This window comes from Cuculus canorus, chromosome 3, assembly GCF_017976375.1.
Source record: "Cuculus canorus isolate bCucCan1 chromosome 3, bCucCan1.pri, whole genome shotgun sequence".
NCBI lineage: Eukaryota > Metazoa > Chordata > Aves > Cuculiformes > Cuculidae > Cuculus > Cuculus canorus.
This window is the reverse complement of record NC_071403.1, coordinates 21,455,274-21,472,055: the sequence shown is the minus strand read 5'-3', so window position 1 is coordinate 21,472,055 and position 16,782 is coordinate 21,455,274. Positions and strand designations below refer to the sequence as shown.

General features: G+C 42.3%; 2 protein-coding genes and 1 long non-coding RNA gene across 4 annotated transcripts in view; 2 read left to right on the top strand and 1 right to left on the bottom strand.

Moving 5' to 3' along the window:
• Nucleotides 1-7,626, top strand: part of GJB7 (gap junction protein beta 7) — a 42,674-nt gene extending 35,048 nt beyond the window's left edge. The window contains exons 2-3 of the mRNA XM_054061181.1: nt 4,131-4,241; nt 5,467-7,626. Of these exons, the coding sequence (XP_053917156.1) occupies nt 5,495-6,286 (792 nt within the window). The 5' untranslated portion in view covers nt 4,131-4,241; nt 5,467-5,494 and the 3' untranslated portion in view covers nt 6,287-7,626. The remainder of the gene's footprint in view (nt 1-4,130; nt 4,242-5,466) is intronic.
• A 170-nt stretch (nt 7,627-7,796) lies between these two features.
• ZNF292 (zinc finger protein 292) overlaps nt 7,797-16,782 on the bottom strand; it is a 59,979-nt gene continuing 50,993 nt past the window's right edge. Inside the window, 1 exon segment of the mRNA XM_054061180.1 lies at nt 7,797-16,782. Within this exon segment, the coding sequence (XP_053917155.1) occupies nt 12,008-16,782 (4,775 nt within the window). The 3' untranslated portion in view covers nt 7,797-12,007.
• Nucleotides 16,358-16,782, top strand: part of LOC128851610 (uncharacterized) — a 19,610-nt gene continuing 19,185 nt past the window's right edge. For both annotated transcript variants that reach the window (XR_008448967.1, XR_008448966.1), the window contains exon 1: nt 16,358-16,494. This is a non-coding gene — a long non-coding RNA (uncharacterized LOC128851610). The remainder of the gene's footprint in view (nt 16,495-16,782) is intronic.

Here is a 16,782-nt window from a genome sequence, read left to right as displayed (position 1 = left end):
ATAAGGAGAGTTGTCTGAACAAACAAAGTTAATTTTTATGACTTCTCTGTTTTTTCTCATGTTGGCTGTTTCATAAGGACCCAGAGATCCCTCAACATAAGAAGGGTATGGAGCTGTTGGAACAGGTCTAGAGGAGGGCTGCGAAGATAATCAGAGGACTGGAGCACCTCCCGTACAAGGACAGGCTGAGACTTTTGGGGTTGTTCAGCCTGGAGAAGAGAAGGCTCTGGGAGACCTTATTGTCACCTTCCAGTACCTGAAAGGGGCTACAGGAGGGCTGGAAAGGGACTGTTCACAAAGGCTTCTAGTGATAGGACAAGGGGGAACGGGTATAAACGGGAGAGGGGCAAATTTAGGCTTGACACATTGAAGAATTTCTTTGCTGTGAGGATGATGAGGCACTGGCACAGGTTGCCCAGGGAAGCTGTAGATGCCCCATCCCTGGAGGTGTTCAAGGCCAGGCTGGATTGGGCTGACTTTAAATGGAGTTATACTGTACTCGGTGTATCCAGGAGGTTTCCTGCTCCCTCTTCTTCTGTAGCGGAACACTGGAATTGACAAACCTTGCTGGAGTTCGGGAAGCTAGTGGACCTTCCATCAATTTAGAGCAGATTGAACTGCAAGGAGCCTTATGTGCCCAACGAAGCCTTCTTAGGTCTAGAGAAAGGCACAAATCAGTGTTCCTCAGCCTGTGGACCTTAGACCTCTGGTAGTCAGGTCCAGGAAGCAGTGGGTAGCAGTAGGTAGTGCATGAAACAAACAAAAAGGCCCAGCAACCGGAAAACAGATACCTTTCTTATATCAAGAAGCTAAGAAATAGGAGGAAAATGTTGTTACTTAAGTTTTATTAGTTTGGCTGGTTATAAAAAACATTGTGCCTACATTTTTTTCCTTTTCTCATAGCACTGTGTTGATCCTTGATGTTAAAAAAAAAAAAAAAAGCAGTGCAGTGATGTTTTGATTAAACTGTAAAAAAAAAATGGAGAGGATGAACTTTCAAGGTTATTACCAGCTCTGCTTCTTTATGACCTTATATCCTCCTCTATGACTTTCTGCTTTGGCTTTCTGCTTTATAATTTTTGCCACTATTTACAGTTCTCTTTCTTCCTGTCAAAAAAATAAAAAGGGTAAGTTGTAGGTACAGCAAAATACTCCCATCAGCAATGTTTATATCAGAGAAAGAAGGTAATTTTCCATCTCTCAGCCTGTGAAAATAATTCAGCTTGCCTGTACAGAATGCATAGATCCCCTGTTCCCAGGCTCATGTTCTTACTGTTATTTCTCAGTGTTCCATCTCCATTTCCCATGATACTCTGCATTCTTCTTGTAATTTGCCTGCTCTCCAGGCTCCAAGCTGCCTGCCCTCTTTGTGCCCCTAACACTGTGGATGCTTCCCCAACTTCCTCTCTACTTAGTCAGTTTGTTCTTGCATTTTCTAACCTTTTTGTCCCATTTTCCTCTGCATAAAGATTCTGCTTTTAAAATAATTAAATTAGCAGAGCTGATTGAAATCTGGGTGAACTCCTTCTCTGAGCACTACCCTTTTCAATGGATGCATTACTCAATGCACATTAGCCAACCTTCTGGAGACCTCATTGAATGACAGAAATGATTATTTGATGAATATATTCAGCAACAGTAGCATTATTCAAACGCTTCAGTCAATAAGTTACATTCAGATCACTGAAAAGTTAATGGCGCATTCAGGTTGCTGTTTGCTCAGCAGAGCGTATGCACAGCCTTAAGGGGGAAAACCAAGTCGATTCATCTGGGGGAAACAGGGAATGTGGAAGCTCTTCTAGGTATTTATGTCTAGTGAGCAGGACAGTGGAGCAGGACAGTGTGTGTGTTGGTGGGAGGCGGTGTTTAACTCACAACTAGACAATAAATGATGTATGTGAGAAGGAAGAGAAGTGACCTGCTCTATTTCTTGGCTGGTAGCCGAAGAAGCTCAAGCACTCGTTTTCATGCTCATCCCTAGTACTTTGGCTGCAAAGGGCTACAACCAATCAATGTATCTCTAATCTTCAGCTTTTGTCCAAGTTGGACTGTGTGTGTGCGCGTATCGAGCAGGGGGCTGAAAGAAATCTAACCTCAAATCCTTGCTCTTCACCTCTTGTTTCATTCAGCTTTTTCTTGAGCACTTGGGGCAAATAATCTTTCTTTTACTGTTTAAGACTCTCCAGTGCCTCCTTTGTAATTTCCAATTGAGGCTAAGGCTTTTTGTGGCCTTTATGTCACAGTGCCAAATAGATCCCCCTTTGACCCATTTGCTGCTCTTTTAAATCTTTGAGTCATTCCATTGTTAGCCTAAACGTTGGACATTACCTTGATGTAAATTGATTTAATCTACATTTTCCACAGTGTACTCCATTTCTTTAGCCAGCTTCCCTTCTTGACTCCCTCTGATTCATCCTGCACAATATGAACCTCCTCCAAATACTAAGGCTGAAATCTCTCTGGCTACAAGGATTTGAATCATGGTTTTTCCTTGCTTGTCCTTCCATTAATCAGAATATAGCATCATGCTCTGACAGTACTTCTGGCATCTGCATCTGTGTGTGCTACCACTTCTAGAAGTGTTACAAACCCACTGTTATCTTTTTCCTATTGCTCAGCTGTGTGCTTACTTGGAGATTTTTCTTCGCTTTTATTTTTTTTTGTTGTCCTTATCCTCACCTTACTCTGAATTTCATACAACCCATGTAAAGCTTTTGCCTTCTGTAGCCTCAGCTAACTTAACCTGTCATCAGTCTGGGCCTGTGCTGTCCCATTAAGTCGATTTTCTCTTGTTCATAAAGTCATAGAATCATAAAATAGTTGAATTTGCCCATCCTCCTATCACTACAAGCCTTTGTGAACTCCAGATTTCTTGTAGCCCCTTCAGGTGCTGGAAGGTCGCTATAAGATCTCCTCAGAGCCTTCTCTTCTCCAGGCTGAACAACGCCAACTCTCTCAGCCTGTCCTCATATGGGAATAACCTGTTGAGTAACTCCTTATCTTTGAAGTCCATTTTATTTTTGCTGTTCTTCGCAATGCTTCAGTGAATTAATTATATTTTCAAAGGCTACAAAAGCATGTTAACATTCACAATCAACTATAGCAACAGTGGTGTATAAAGCAAACATAACCTCTTAAAGGCACATTGAATAGAAGACGGTGTTGGTTACAATCCAAACGAGTGCTGGAGCACCTCCCATATGAGGACAGGCTGAGAGAGCTGGGCTAATTCTACTAATAAAATCATAGAATTGTTTGGGTTGGAAGGGACCTTAAAGATCATCCAGTTCCAACCCCCCTGCCACGGGCAGGGACACCTCCCACTAGATCAGGCTGCCCAAGGCCACATTCAACCTGGCCTGGAACACCTCCAGGGATGGGGCAGCCACAGCTTTCCTGGGCAACCTGTGCCAGTGCTTCACCACTCTCTTGGTGAAGAAATTCCTTCGTACATGTAGTCTAAATCTGCTCCTTTGCAGGTTATACCCATTGCCCCTAGTCCTATCACTACAAGCCTGTGTGAACCCTCTCCAGGTTTCTTGTAGCCCCTTCAGGTACTGGAAGGTCGCTATAACATCTCCTCTGAGCCTTCTCTTCTCCAGGCTGAACAACCCCAACTCTCTCAGCCTGTTCTCATAGGGAAGGTGCTCCAGCCTTCAGATCGTCCTTGTAGCCCTCCTCTGGACCCATTCCAACAGCTCCATATCCTTCTTATGGTGAGGATTACAGAACTGGACACAATACTCCAGATAAGGTCTCACAAGAGAGGAACACAGGGGTAGAATCCCTTCCCTTGCCCTGCTGGCCACGCTTCTTTTGATGCAGCCCAGGACACAGTTGGCCTTCTGGGCTGCGAGCGCACGTTGCCGGCTCATGTTGAGCTTCTCACTGACCGGCACCCCCAAGTCCTTCTCTGCAGAGCTGCTCTCAATCACATCATCCCCCATCGTGTACTGAAACAGCAAGCTTGATTTAAACTTCTGCTTGAGCTCTGATTGCAGAGGTGGAAGACAGAAATAGCTCTTTAACGATGGTCACCGCCCTGCCAAACATATTTGAAACCATGTAGGCTTATGTCTGATAGGATATAAACCAACTGATATTCCCCTGTTATTCTTTTCTACCTGCAGAACAAAGGAGTAGCTTGGTAACCAGTATTTGTGAGAACATCTTTTGTCGACATCCTTCCTGGTATAAACAAGCAATATATTCATTTTTGCATCTGTCCATCAGCTCCTTGGGTAAGTCACCAGTTCTACTGGTAGCACTGCAGGAACACCCAGAAAGGCGAACAACTTTGTCTTCCAGCAGAAGTCCGGCCACAGGCAGAAGACATGATGGGCTGCAGAATCAAGGGCCAGCAAAAGCAGTGCTGAGCTTTCCCGCTTGGTTGAGCTTTGTGGTGCTGTGGCCTTGTTACGCTCGTACTCAAACCGCCAGTCAATGAACTTGCTCACACGTCAGTACCAGCTGCAGCAGCAGGATTTACACGTGCTACTGCAGCCACAGAGGGGTCACCTTTTCACACTCTCCCTCCTGCTAGGCAGGAGATGGGATGATGACATTAAGACACAGGGCACATCTGGAAACTTCTCAGATCTTCCTTATGTCTCCCAGTAATTCTGTATCCTGGGAAACATCTACTTTTTGCTCTTACAAAACAAAGGAGCTCAGTAACGACAAAGATCTCTCAGAGGTGGGACTTGGTGGGAAGGTCACTGTATGCTCTTAGTGGTTATCTCAGGTCTTTTGACTTTGAGGACAGTCTGGCTGCCAGTGGCTCCTAAGGCAACTCTTCCAACAGAAATGGTCCAGAGTTAGGACTGGGAAAGGGTTGTGTGGAAAAGAAACTATAAAATAATAAATTGAAAAATCTGGAGTAAAGTTTAGTGCATTTCTTAAATAATAAGAAACATAGCAAATAAAATCCAATTCAGCTGGGCAGGATCTTAAACACTGCACAAGTTTACTGAGAAGTCTGATCACAGCCAAAAAGAAAACAATTTGCGCTTTGGTATTCAACTTATTATGGGACACAGGGCTGCTGTACATAAATTTGAAAGTGAAATCTGATTTGGCTGTGCTTAGAATTTGCATAACTCACAGGGTAAGCTGAGAGCACTTCAGCGCCAGTCCGAGCCGGCCAGAGAAAGCTCTACCTGTTGCTCAGGAGACCCTTGGGAAGAATAGGCACTTTGACTTGCAGGGGACAGTCCAGCAGGAGGATCAGGCTCCAGCCTAATTGACAAAATCTATTTTAACAGCAAATAAATGTTGCCAAATCAAAAATGATGGCCTCTGAAAGTACAAAGTGTCAGAACAGAGACCTTTTTGTTGTTGTTGTTTTCCTTTCTAAATGCTTAATATTTCTGAATCGCTTCAGCTTCCAATTATATTTCACCTTGAATGAATGCCTCATTTTTCTTTACCCAAGCATCTCTCCGATCTTGTGTTTCTTCCATACAGCATTTCCATCTTTCCTTAAAAGATAAAAATGAGCTGGGGATTCCTGCGTGATGTGCTGAGTGGTGTGAATAAATATTCAACAGGAATTGGAAGAATCTGGGTAGCGGTTGTGTTCATATTCCGCTTACTGGTTTACATGGCGGCTGCAGAAAATATCTGGAAATATGAACATGATGAATTTGAATGCAATATCGAGCAGCCTGGCTGTGAAAATGTCTGCTTTGATCACTTCTTCCCCGTCTCCCACATCAGACTTTGGGCTTTGCAATTAATCGTGGTCTCCGCCCCTTCTCTCTTGGTTGTTTTTCACGTCGCATACCGAGAAAACAGAGAGAAACATCACAACCAGAAACTTTATAGAAATCCAGGAGAGAGAGACGGCGGGTTGCTGTGCACTTACCTTATCAGCCTTATTTTAAAAACAGGATTTGAAATAGTTTTTCTTGTTCTGTTTTACAAATTGTACAATGGATTCAAAGTACCGCGTCTTGTGAAATGTGACATAAGACCATGTCCCAATACCGTAGACTGCTATATCTCCAAACCCACAGAGAAGATGATTTTCCTCTACTTTCTGGTGGCAACTTCATGCCTGTGCATTGTATTAAACCTAAGTGAACTGAGTTATCTCATTTGCAAATACTCCCTGAAACGTTATCTGAAGAGGCACAAGAAACATCAAGGCTCAAAGAGTGATTGCCACGAATTAGGAATCATCGGTCACCGCAGAGCAGCAGCCACAGGACGGTTCCACAGCAGCCCCTCGTCCTTGCCCCTGAATATACAAGATGAACGTGAAAGAAGTTTCCCATTGACTTGAAAGGCAGCTGGAGATCACTGTCTCGTGACACAAGCTGTACCTGACAAATTGCTTTTCCAATCAGTGCTTTATGGAACTGAAAGGTTAGTTACATAGGACACAGTTTCCTCTATTAGTTCCCCCTTACTCGAGCTGATAAATTCAGTCGCGTCCTGTATGTCATACATAGAATCATCTGGGTCTTTTCATGTTGAAACAAGGTGTGGAAGCTTAAAATTCCACGAAGTTTTAATATAAACACAGATACTTATGACAAATCACGCTGAAACAATTGCTTTGGTACAAGCGAAAAGAGGCTTTTAGTACTCAGAGCTGGGAGAACTCAGGGTGGGTTAAGATGCCGAGCAGCGAGGGTACCTGCAGTGTTTGTTAGGTGGGTGGGTTTGGTAACTGTTGAAAAAGCAGTGGGAAAGAGCTGGTGGAGTGGCTGCTGGTGTCTCGAAGCGAGCTGGGTGGTCATAAGCCACCATAAAACATCTCAAACAAAGGAAAACAAGAGAAGGCAGATGCATCTTGTTTAGCCCACAGGGACAAAGACAGACCTGGTTATTTGTTTGTGGAGCGCTTCCTTCTGGAGGTGTTTGAGCCCTTTGATTTCTCTGTCACAGAAGAACACATGAAATCCAGAAACACGAAAAGCCTCCAGTAGAAACAAAATAAAAAAAGAATCACTCTTCCCTCCCCCAAATTCGTGAATATCTCTGAAACACCACAGGTCTCTGCTCTTTATTACGGACATTGCTTGGGCTAATGGGAAGGGACAGAAATTAGCCAAGACGTGCCTTCTGTCGAACCCAGACTTAAGACAATAGGAATTAATGTAAAAAATGACTTGTTTTAGGTTAGTTTTCTCCATCCATTGCTGGGAAGAAAGACCTTAGGACACACATCAGAACTGGCTGAATCAAAATACACCGTTTAGAGAAAAACACCACCTGCCATAAGCAAAACTACCTGATGTTGAACTGGTTTTATCGTTCATGCCAGGATAAAGAGGAGGAAATGGCAGCAAAAGAATTTTACCTATTTTTTCACTCCAAAAAAACTCCAGCTTTGGTTACAAAGCATTGCTTTTATAAGCACTCAGGTAACCGTGACAGAAACAATGTTAAGAACTAATGGACAAATGATATGCTTTTGACTGTGATTTTCAAGCTTTATTTTGAAAACACCTTTGCTGCTGCTGAGCTTCCCAGCAAGAGGAGCCCTCGGGCACTGGCTTGCCAGCTTGTGGCCGGTTTGTTTTAAGCCTCAAGTGACAGTGGATCAGTGCTGGGAACTGTGACCGACATGGTTTGAATAACCAAGAACAAAACCCCAAATTATCTTGGCCCTTTTATATCCTAATGCATCATTTTTTAAAGACAAGGCAACACTTTGAAAATAAAAATTGCTTCCAAAACAACTGTGTTTCATTTATTGAGGACAGATTGTAAGACAGCATATTAATGAAAAAGTATTTATTTTTTTTTTAAAAGCAAAGTTTATTGGAGAGGAAACAAAGAGAAGCAAACACAGTTTAGCCAACACAGGTTTCCGATTAAATTTGTGCATTAGCTGCTCTCTAAGAAAGTATATTAAGTCAGGGCTTGAAGGGTTTTAGAGCATCCCTTAAAGCTCTGTGGCTGGTCAGAGACCAAAAGTTTTCCTGTGAAACAAGAACTTTTAATTCTTTGGAATGTATATTCAAGGTTTTATTTCTAATTCTATCTTCAACAGCCATTAAATGATAAATAAATTCCAAAGTCAATCGGTTTCAAGTCTTGGAGGATACTTCAGTTTTGACAAAGCAGTACCTTACACGAGAAATACCTGGAAAAATTACTACGGACCAACGCTGTGCAACCCCAACACACTTGCAGTGAACTGCCAAGTGGCTTTTACATCACGTGCTGCAAAATTAGTGCGTTTGACAGAGCCACCAATGGAAAGGAAAGGAGCATCACGCAAGGCAGCCCTTACATTTTACTTAACCTGAGAGAACAGGAAAACTTCACCTACTTTCTGAACCCTTGCTCTTGGGCAGCATTTGTTTATTCACTGTCTTGTTCCCTTCCCCAGCCCTTTCCCTGCCTTCATGCTCCTTTGTGCTCCAGTTCAATTCTCACTCATCTCTCCATCCCTGAAGTCGTTTGCTCTTATATTTTTGGTTCAAATGAGTTTGTGGGCTCGGGAGCTAAACTAAAGCTTTAAGGGCTTTTTTTTTTGTGTATTTAACTTCCAATTCACTCAAACAGACAAAAGCAATTTCAGTTCAAGTGCTTTGTTTTTCCTTCTTAATGTGTAAGAGTACAGGATCCTCAAGCACATAACAATTTGTAGGAAGCTGATCCGAGCCCACACTCTAATGGAGAAATAACATGGCCACTCCATGCACATTCATACAAAAATATGTACCTCATTCATATTTCAAAACACCTCTGGAAACATTAAAAGATCCAAGTCTAACATAGATCCTCTTTTTCTGTAAAACCCAAGTAATTTCCTTGCTTTGTGACAAATGAGGTTTGAAAAGTCATAGGGGGGGGCGCTAAACCTGTGTCCCTACCTGCGTGGGCGGGAGCCCCCAACACTGACTTCTTTGGCACAGAAACTAATAGCAAGAATACAGCCGACCGCTTTTCCTCACCCGAACCAAGGCCTGCTCTGAGCGTTACCAGCAGCACTACCCAACAGCCACAGACAGCCCATCCCAGCAGAAGGCTCTAGGACCGATGCTGCCCCACATCCTGCTGAGAGCAACTGCCCCAAAACACGCGAGGACAAAGCCACCGCTCACAGTTCCACTGAATTAGGGCTCAGACAATATAAGGTTTCTTTACAAACACCATTACTCATGAGAGAGCCCGGCTGCCAGTTTAAAGTCACAAAATAGTTTGTACTCTGCAGCCAGGCTCCTTCATTTGGTTGCTTCCCCATCAGTGACAACTACTGCTGCTTTGGTCAGCACACAGTGGTGGCAAGGGGGTTAAAAGAAAGCGTCTTTGCTCAAACGCCCCACAGTTCATAGGTGACATGTCTGGAAGACAGAGACACAGAGAAGGGAGGACAAAGAAAGGGGAGAAGACAGACAAATCCTGCCTTTGGTCCCTTGCTTTAAGTTTCAAATACTACATTTTTTTTAAAGGAAAAAAAATACTGTAGTAGCTCACACGTTGGACAGAATGTCAGCACCCACCCAAAAGGGAATGTGCCATGGAAGGCACGGACAGCGTTAGAACAGTGCCCGCTGTAGTTGGATTAACTGGGGTAAGAATGAGCCAATGTTAAAAACTTCCAAAACCCCAAATTTCTGGTTTGGGTCCATGTCCTGTCATATTTATGACACCGGATTCTGCCCCCCTCCCCGTCCTTTTTTTAAAAGGGGCGTTCCAGTAAAGCACTGCCTCGCTCAGATCGCTGTGTGCTGTTCTCAGCCCGAAATCTGCAGTGGATGTGGTATCTGTCATTGAGAAGGTCAGTGCTGAAACCATTTAACTTACACAACACAAAATTCTTCTAAAAGTTAACAGTTGTGAGGTCTGTCAGCAGTGCTAGCAGGGGTCAGGTACATCTGAAACCAAGAGATTTCAGACGAACTTAGTGGCTCCTCTCCAGAGAAACTCTGCCCTCTTCTCCTCTGCAGAAGATCCTCTCTACAATGGCCGCAGCTGGCAACCAAAAGCAACTCCACCCTGGGAGACGGTATGGCCTTTGGTGGGTAACACATGGCATCACGTGCTTTTAACAAGCTCTCCTAGACTTAAACCTCAAACCAAATCCTTGCGTTCCTAATTCTCAGACCACACCTTTGAACTACTATCTTGGCAGAATGATCGGTTTAGTCACTCTGGAGGAATCAAAAGTGAAAGGAGCGAGTGGGCTCCACCCAAATGGAAGCACAGGCTTTCTGAGAAGGTAAGCGATGGAGCACCAGACAGCAACCCAAGGGTTGCACCCAAGCTGAAACGCTGCTGCCTTTCCACTTCTTCACACGTAATCCTCGCTCTCACAAGTTACTTCATTTGGTTGTAGGAATGTGCCCTCGCACCGACACTAAAATAAACTGTCAGGGATTCCAGGGGAGTAGCTTAAGAGCAATCACGCATAGCATTTAATGCAAAGCTTTACATGGCAAGACAAGTTTATAGAAAAAAAGTTGAAGCCAATCTCTCCCAAGAAAATGACTATTTTATATTACGAAAGGCAGGTCACATCCAGTAATGGGAATAATCCAAGAACAATTTTTGGTACCATACAATCCAGCTGGTTCATCCCATCCGAGTTAAGCATAACCACGCACAAAAACCAATACTGTAGGTTCCTGGGCGCTGACAGCTCCCACCAACACATTCACGCTTTTGGTTACTCAACAAACTGAACACCTGTCATTTCAGTTAGCAGCAGAGAGAGAAATCGCTCCGATCCCGGGCATCGCCAACGGCACCGCTTCCGAGGGTCGTTCCAGTGTGGAAAAGAGAGGTGGCGAGAGCGCTGCCAGGTACAGTCAGCAAGAGGCAGGAGAGCGGAGGAGCCTCTGCCATCAATAGAGCACAACCACCAAGTTTGTCTGTAAGATCACAATCTCACTTCCCTTTCAGAAAGTGCCTTGTTTATTCAGTTTTTAATGGTATGGCATAAGGACTCACGTATTTTATAGATAGATACCAAACCGGTATTATCAAAATAAACCATCTGTTTTATAAACCCACTATTTACAAAAACGGTTTCTGAAGGTTTTTTGTGGTTTTTTTTAACAAAAATTAAACTATACACCAATCTAAGTTACAGAAACAAAAATAACCTTTATAAGATCACATGTATAAAACAAGAAATGAAATGTGATTTTATTTAAGGCAATACTGGGCTACTTCACAAATCACCACCTCAAATATATACACTGCTCCACACTACTAATTTTCTATCACATTCACAACGGATTCTTTAATACCAAATATTGTTTTAAATCTCCAATGTAGCAAACTATTTTTATTCACATTTCCATTTTTATTATGGAATCATAAATGCTTTGTATCCAATTAAAAGCAATGAAAAATGTAGCTATAAGAAAACTATTGTATTTATGAGTTAACTACATGTGAGTATCATCCATAGGTACTGGATGTTAAATTTACAAAAATGAGTGTGTCAGTACATTTAGCCTATGAAATGTGATCTTATCCAGCTCCTTTCCTGTAAATAAAAGCTTTAGGCAAAATAAACTGGATATGGCAGACTTAGCTAGTTTTAGTTCAAAAGTTCTTAATTTAAAATGACTAAAGAACAGTTTTAAAAACCTGCTAACTTAGTTACAAATTAAAATTCTGAATATAAATGTGTCATTTAATAGTTTAGACTTACAGACTGCTGGTGGCAGCAAATGATTTACAATAATAAATATATACAAAAAAATGTATCTACAAATAAAAGAGTACATGAGCAGTGACCTGGTGAAAGATACCAATCACAGACAACTCACAAAGATTTAGTTCATGGAAAGGACAATCTGATAGAAAGTTGAGGTTTTGATCGAGTATTTACAAAACTGAAGCAATTACTCTGTTCTTCAAGTCCCATAGGGATAAAAACAACTAAGAAATTAACATGACTCATGTCATGTTTTTTGCTAGATTAAACCACTTCAAAATAAATGAGCTCAACATCATGCTTGATGGCTTCCATTCAAAATAAACTTTAATCACAGGTCAATGGTTAAAAACATTAGGTTTTCAGTATTTTGACTTATTTTGACTCCCTTTCCTCGGGACTCATAACAATCACTTTTGCAGCCGTAACCTCTGGATTATCCTCCCAACGTCCTTCAAGTTTTCTCAAACTGATGGTAGGTTTCGTTTCCTGAAGTTGCTTTAACACACGCTCAGTGCAGTCTTTAAGAGTCTTGTCTAAAACTATCTTTACGTTATCACCACACGGAAGCTGTGACGGGTTGGCAAACGGTACGAGGGTTTCAGTTTCTGAACATGACCCAGTGACGTTACTACTTGCTACAGAGGTCTTCTCGTTGGATTTTCGCGAGTTCGAATGGGATCCTTTTTTGGTTCCACCGCTATGGTGGTCTCTTTCAGTGTTTTTCTTTTGCTTCACAGCAGACTCTTCAAGGAACTTGAGAAATGACACTTCAAAACCCATCGGCTTAAACGAGCTCCAGTCAAAAGCCGCAGGTTGCTCCTCGGCCGTTTGAATGGCGACAGCAGTCTCTTCCTCCCTTTGCACACTACTCACATCAGCAGGCGGGACTTCCTCTGTTTTTTCGGCTTTCCTCCTCTTATTCTGAGATACGTTTTTTTCTTTGTTTGCTCTTTTTAAGTTGTTTGATTTTTGCTTTTCTGAGAGGCAGGAGCCAGTCTCCTGCAAGTCACTATTTACACTGGAAGAGATTTTTGCTTGATTTTCAGCACTCGAACAGTCCTCATTAATCAGTTTAGTAATGAATAGTTCTGTCAGTTCGTCCACTTCATCCTTCTCACTTTTTTCAGTTTCCTTTTGCGGTAATGTAGATGCATTTGAATCATTATTGCTTGCTATCACAGCTGGTTCAGGCTCTTTCACATCACTTTTCTTATCAGCCTCCTCGTGCTCACAAGAGGCTTCCTTCTCTTGTGAGACAGAGAGATCTTTTGATACAATAAGAAGATTTCTGTGCTGGGAAGTAAATGCTTTGGACAGCTTGTGACATTTATAATGCCTTATTATGTTACTTTCACTTGTAACTACGGATGAACATCCCTTTATCATACATGGATACTGAGTTATGAACCTGCTCGTACATTCCGATAAGGCATCATTTTTAGCCTTTATTGAATACACGTGCTTGCCACGTTTCAGTGAATAAGCCTTATTTTCTTGAACTTGTATTCCTTTTGAGTTTTTGTTTTCCAAGTTCACGCTTTTCTTCTGTTTTGTTTTTTCCGACAGCTTGTTACCTTCTTTTCCTGATCTATTTTTCAGTCCTCTCTGTTTGGACTTCAGTGGTTTCTCCTGATTTGCTTTGCTTGAAATGTTTTCCTGACCTGGTGTCAGCCTCCTGGGTCTTATTAGATGATCTTTGTGCCTGTCATTGTGTTTGTTAAAAATATGCCTCAAGAGGTTAGACCTAGTAGCATAAATACGGTCACAGCCTTCACAGTCACACTTGAATACGCCGTCATCTTCTACTTTGTTTGGCCTTATCTTAACACCGTGATCTCCCTCAAGATGCACAATGTAGTTAAGATACGCTGTAAATGAAGACTTACATTGAGATTGATCACAAGAAAACCTTCCCACCTCTGGAGCCAACTTCATGTTTCCAATTTGTTCTGCGGTCATGTCATGAAGTTTCATATAATGTTGAATCAAGCTGGTAACTTCCTGGAAGATGCGAGAGCAGTCATTCACCTCACACCTGAACTCTCTGACAGCAGGTTTGGTTTCCACCTCACTGCGTTCCTCTTTGCCTGGATCATTCTCCTCCTCCACTTCGGCAGAGAAGGCAGGAAGGTCTGATTTGTGCACAGCTTGGTAATGAAGAATTAGGTTTTGTTGTATTGTAAAAGCCGCAAAGCAGCCCTGATGAACGCACCGGTATGGCCTGTAAGGGCTGTATCTAGTGGGAAACTCCAGAGATTTTGCTACAGGCTTCCTACGTTTTCTCTCTTCTTTTTCCTTCTTGTATCTTCTAACCTTGCGCACTTTGGGTTGTGCCTGTGTACTACCGAAAGAGGCTGCGTTGTGCTGCTCTAGTGGGACAGAAACCACTTGGGGAGGTTTTTCCAGTCTTTCAGGAATATTATTTTCTGGTAGAAGTTTTTCCAAGACTATTACAGGCTGTACAACTTCTTTTATCTGAGTTTCTTTGACCAATGGAGTTACAGTTTTGTTTTCTATTATTAGTGTCTGCAAAGGTTTTATTTCAACAGGTTGCGGGGCTGTGTTTACAGTTTCATTTTGAGATCTTCTGCCATAAGGCCTTTTAATTTTTAATTTTACCATCTCCTCTGTCGTAAAATGATGTACAAGCTGACAGTGTGCTCGGAGATTAGAGTTTCTTGTGAAAGTTTTTGGACAGGTAGGTACAACACACTTGAACGGGGCGTATTTCAGTTGATGTTTCTTAATTTCTAGTATCATTTCTGCACTGTACTGATGAACCTTGCCATAGTGTTTAAATAATGCATCTTTTGTCATAGCACTGTAAGTACAGCCTGGATCCTGACATACAAAAGGCTTATTAACTTTATCACTAAACTGAATGTTATTTGCCTCTGAAGATATCTGGACTTGGGGTTTATTTTCAGTTAACACAAAAGGAATTGTTGGTGCTAGCGTATCTGCTGGAGGACACTGGGCAACAGTCTCAGAGACCTGAATGAGTGGATCATCTTCGAGTTTCAGTTTCTGCAAGCGCTCCAAAATTTCCATTATTTGAGTATCATCCTTTGGAGACGTCTCAGACTGAGCAGAGCTGCTCTTTGCAGCAGCGGCATTCCCTGCGTGCACAGCAAACTGTGCAGGAGTGGGGAGTTGCACACTATGTGCAGAATTTCCCAAAGAAGCCTGTGCATTATTTACTTGCAAGTTCTGTCCTGGAGCTGCAACAGTATCCTGAACTTCAGTTTTCACCTCAAGCATTTGTGAATTCATAGCAGTTTTAATTATTTCCAGGGTTTTTTCTAGGTTCTGCATAACATTGTCCTGTGACAGCTGGTCTTCCGAATTTGCCTGCACACAAGAATTTACAGTTATCATTTGGGAATCCCCATTTTCAGTTTTTACCGTTAAAGGGGGTAAAGTTGTATGACACTCAAGAGTTGTTTTGAAGTTCTCTTTCATACTGGCCACTAATAACTGATTGTCAACATTATTGAGCTTCTGCGTGAGATTTTCCACAGCTGCCTGAGAGCCACAATTTGCCAGCAAGTTGGACTGAAAACTGTGTCCCTGTATTTGCATGTTTCCTTCAGTGCTTTTGGTTAGAAGTCCCACCACTGTTGCACTATTTACCGCTACTTTCTGTGATGTATTGGGCACAAGCAAGGGTGTAGTTGCTTTTCTCTTCCTCTTTGAAGCACTAGTTCCCTTCTTACTCAAATTGCTTGATCCTGAATTATTTGGGCTACTTATAACTGACACTCGTGAACTGTTCCCTGCGAAGTTTTGCACTGCTGCAACACTACTAGGAAACGAGCTAGAACATAAGCCATTTTCAACAGTCTTTAGCATTAAGTCCTCTGTTGCAAAAACAGGCAAACTCTTGCATTCGTTCATTGGAGGAATTTTGGCATTAAGGGTCCTGTTTTGGTCTGTGAGGAGGGCACTGGGGTTACAAACTGCCTGCAGCAGAGGGGACGCAGTTGAGTTGGGGAGAACAGCTGCATTTATTGGAGTTGTACCAGTGACACAACTTGTTGTAACTATGTGTGGAAGTACTTCTGTGTTATCAAAGGTACTTGGGATGCCGGCAGTTTCCAAGGCCTGTTTTATAATTTGATTTCCTTCATCATTCCCACTGGTATTAAAGTTAGTCACATTGATCCGTGGAAACACTGTCTGCAATAAGGCTGCAGAACGATTTTCAGCTGCAAGTAACTGGAGGAATGATGGGTCTTTAAAACATGTTTCTGGATTGAAGGCAGATTCCTGGGGTTGCTGCAAATTTAATGAATTTGAGGAAAGAATCATACTGGCAAGCAAAGACTGTCCATTAGCCTGCAGAGCTTCTGCAGAAATTTCTGATCCTTCAAGAGGCTTACAATAAGACCTCTTAGATAAGTGACCCCCAAGTGATCTAGGATTAGTGAAAACTCTGAAACACCTGCTACAGATGAATTTGCCATCCCTAATTATTGCTGGCCACTTTGCCCGTTTATTATGTTTTGGCTTCCTTTCTTTCCCGTTCGTGCCCTGGCCACGATCTTTTTTCACCTTTTCTGTAGCTGCATGTTGAGAATTTGTTTCATTGACGTTATTTTCATTACCCAATCGCGAGGGAAATATTTGATCAACAGTTTCCTCTTTTGGGAAAGCAGAACTAGTGTTTCCTTCTAGCTGTGATGAAAAGTTATTTGTGTTATTTTCCACTTGTGAGAAAACTGAACTTGGAGGATTCTCTGCTGACGAAGGAAAGAGAGACATTGGACCATTTTCTGCAGGCAAAGGAAGAAAAGGATCTGAATTGCCATCAATATTCAGTGGCATAACTGTTTTTGCTAGATCATCCAACTGGGAAGGTAAGGTTGTACCAGACAGATTTTCCATTTGTGAACATAAAACACTCTCAGGCTCACTTTTAATACGAGTAGACAAACTTGGATTTATGACACTTTCCACTATTGGCAACATAGGATTGGCCAGATTTTCTAAGTGGGTTGGAAAAAGTGTACTTGAGACATGTTGCACTTGACTGGAAGAGGTGGGATTCAAATTAGGTTTGTTCTGTGCAGTAAAAGCAGCACCGCTAGGATTGCTCACTTGCGATGGCATAAGATAGACAATCGTCCCATCATTCGGCACGTTTG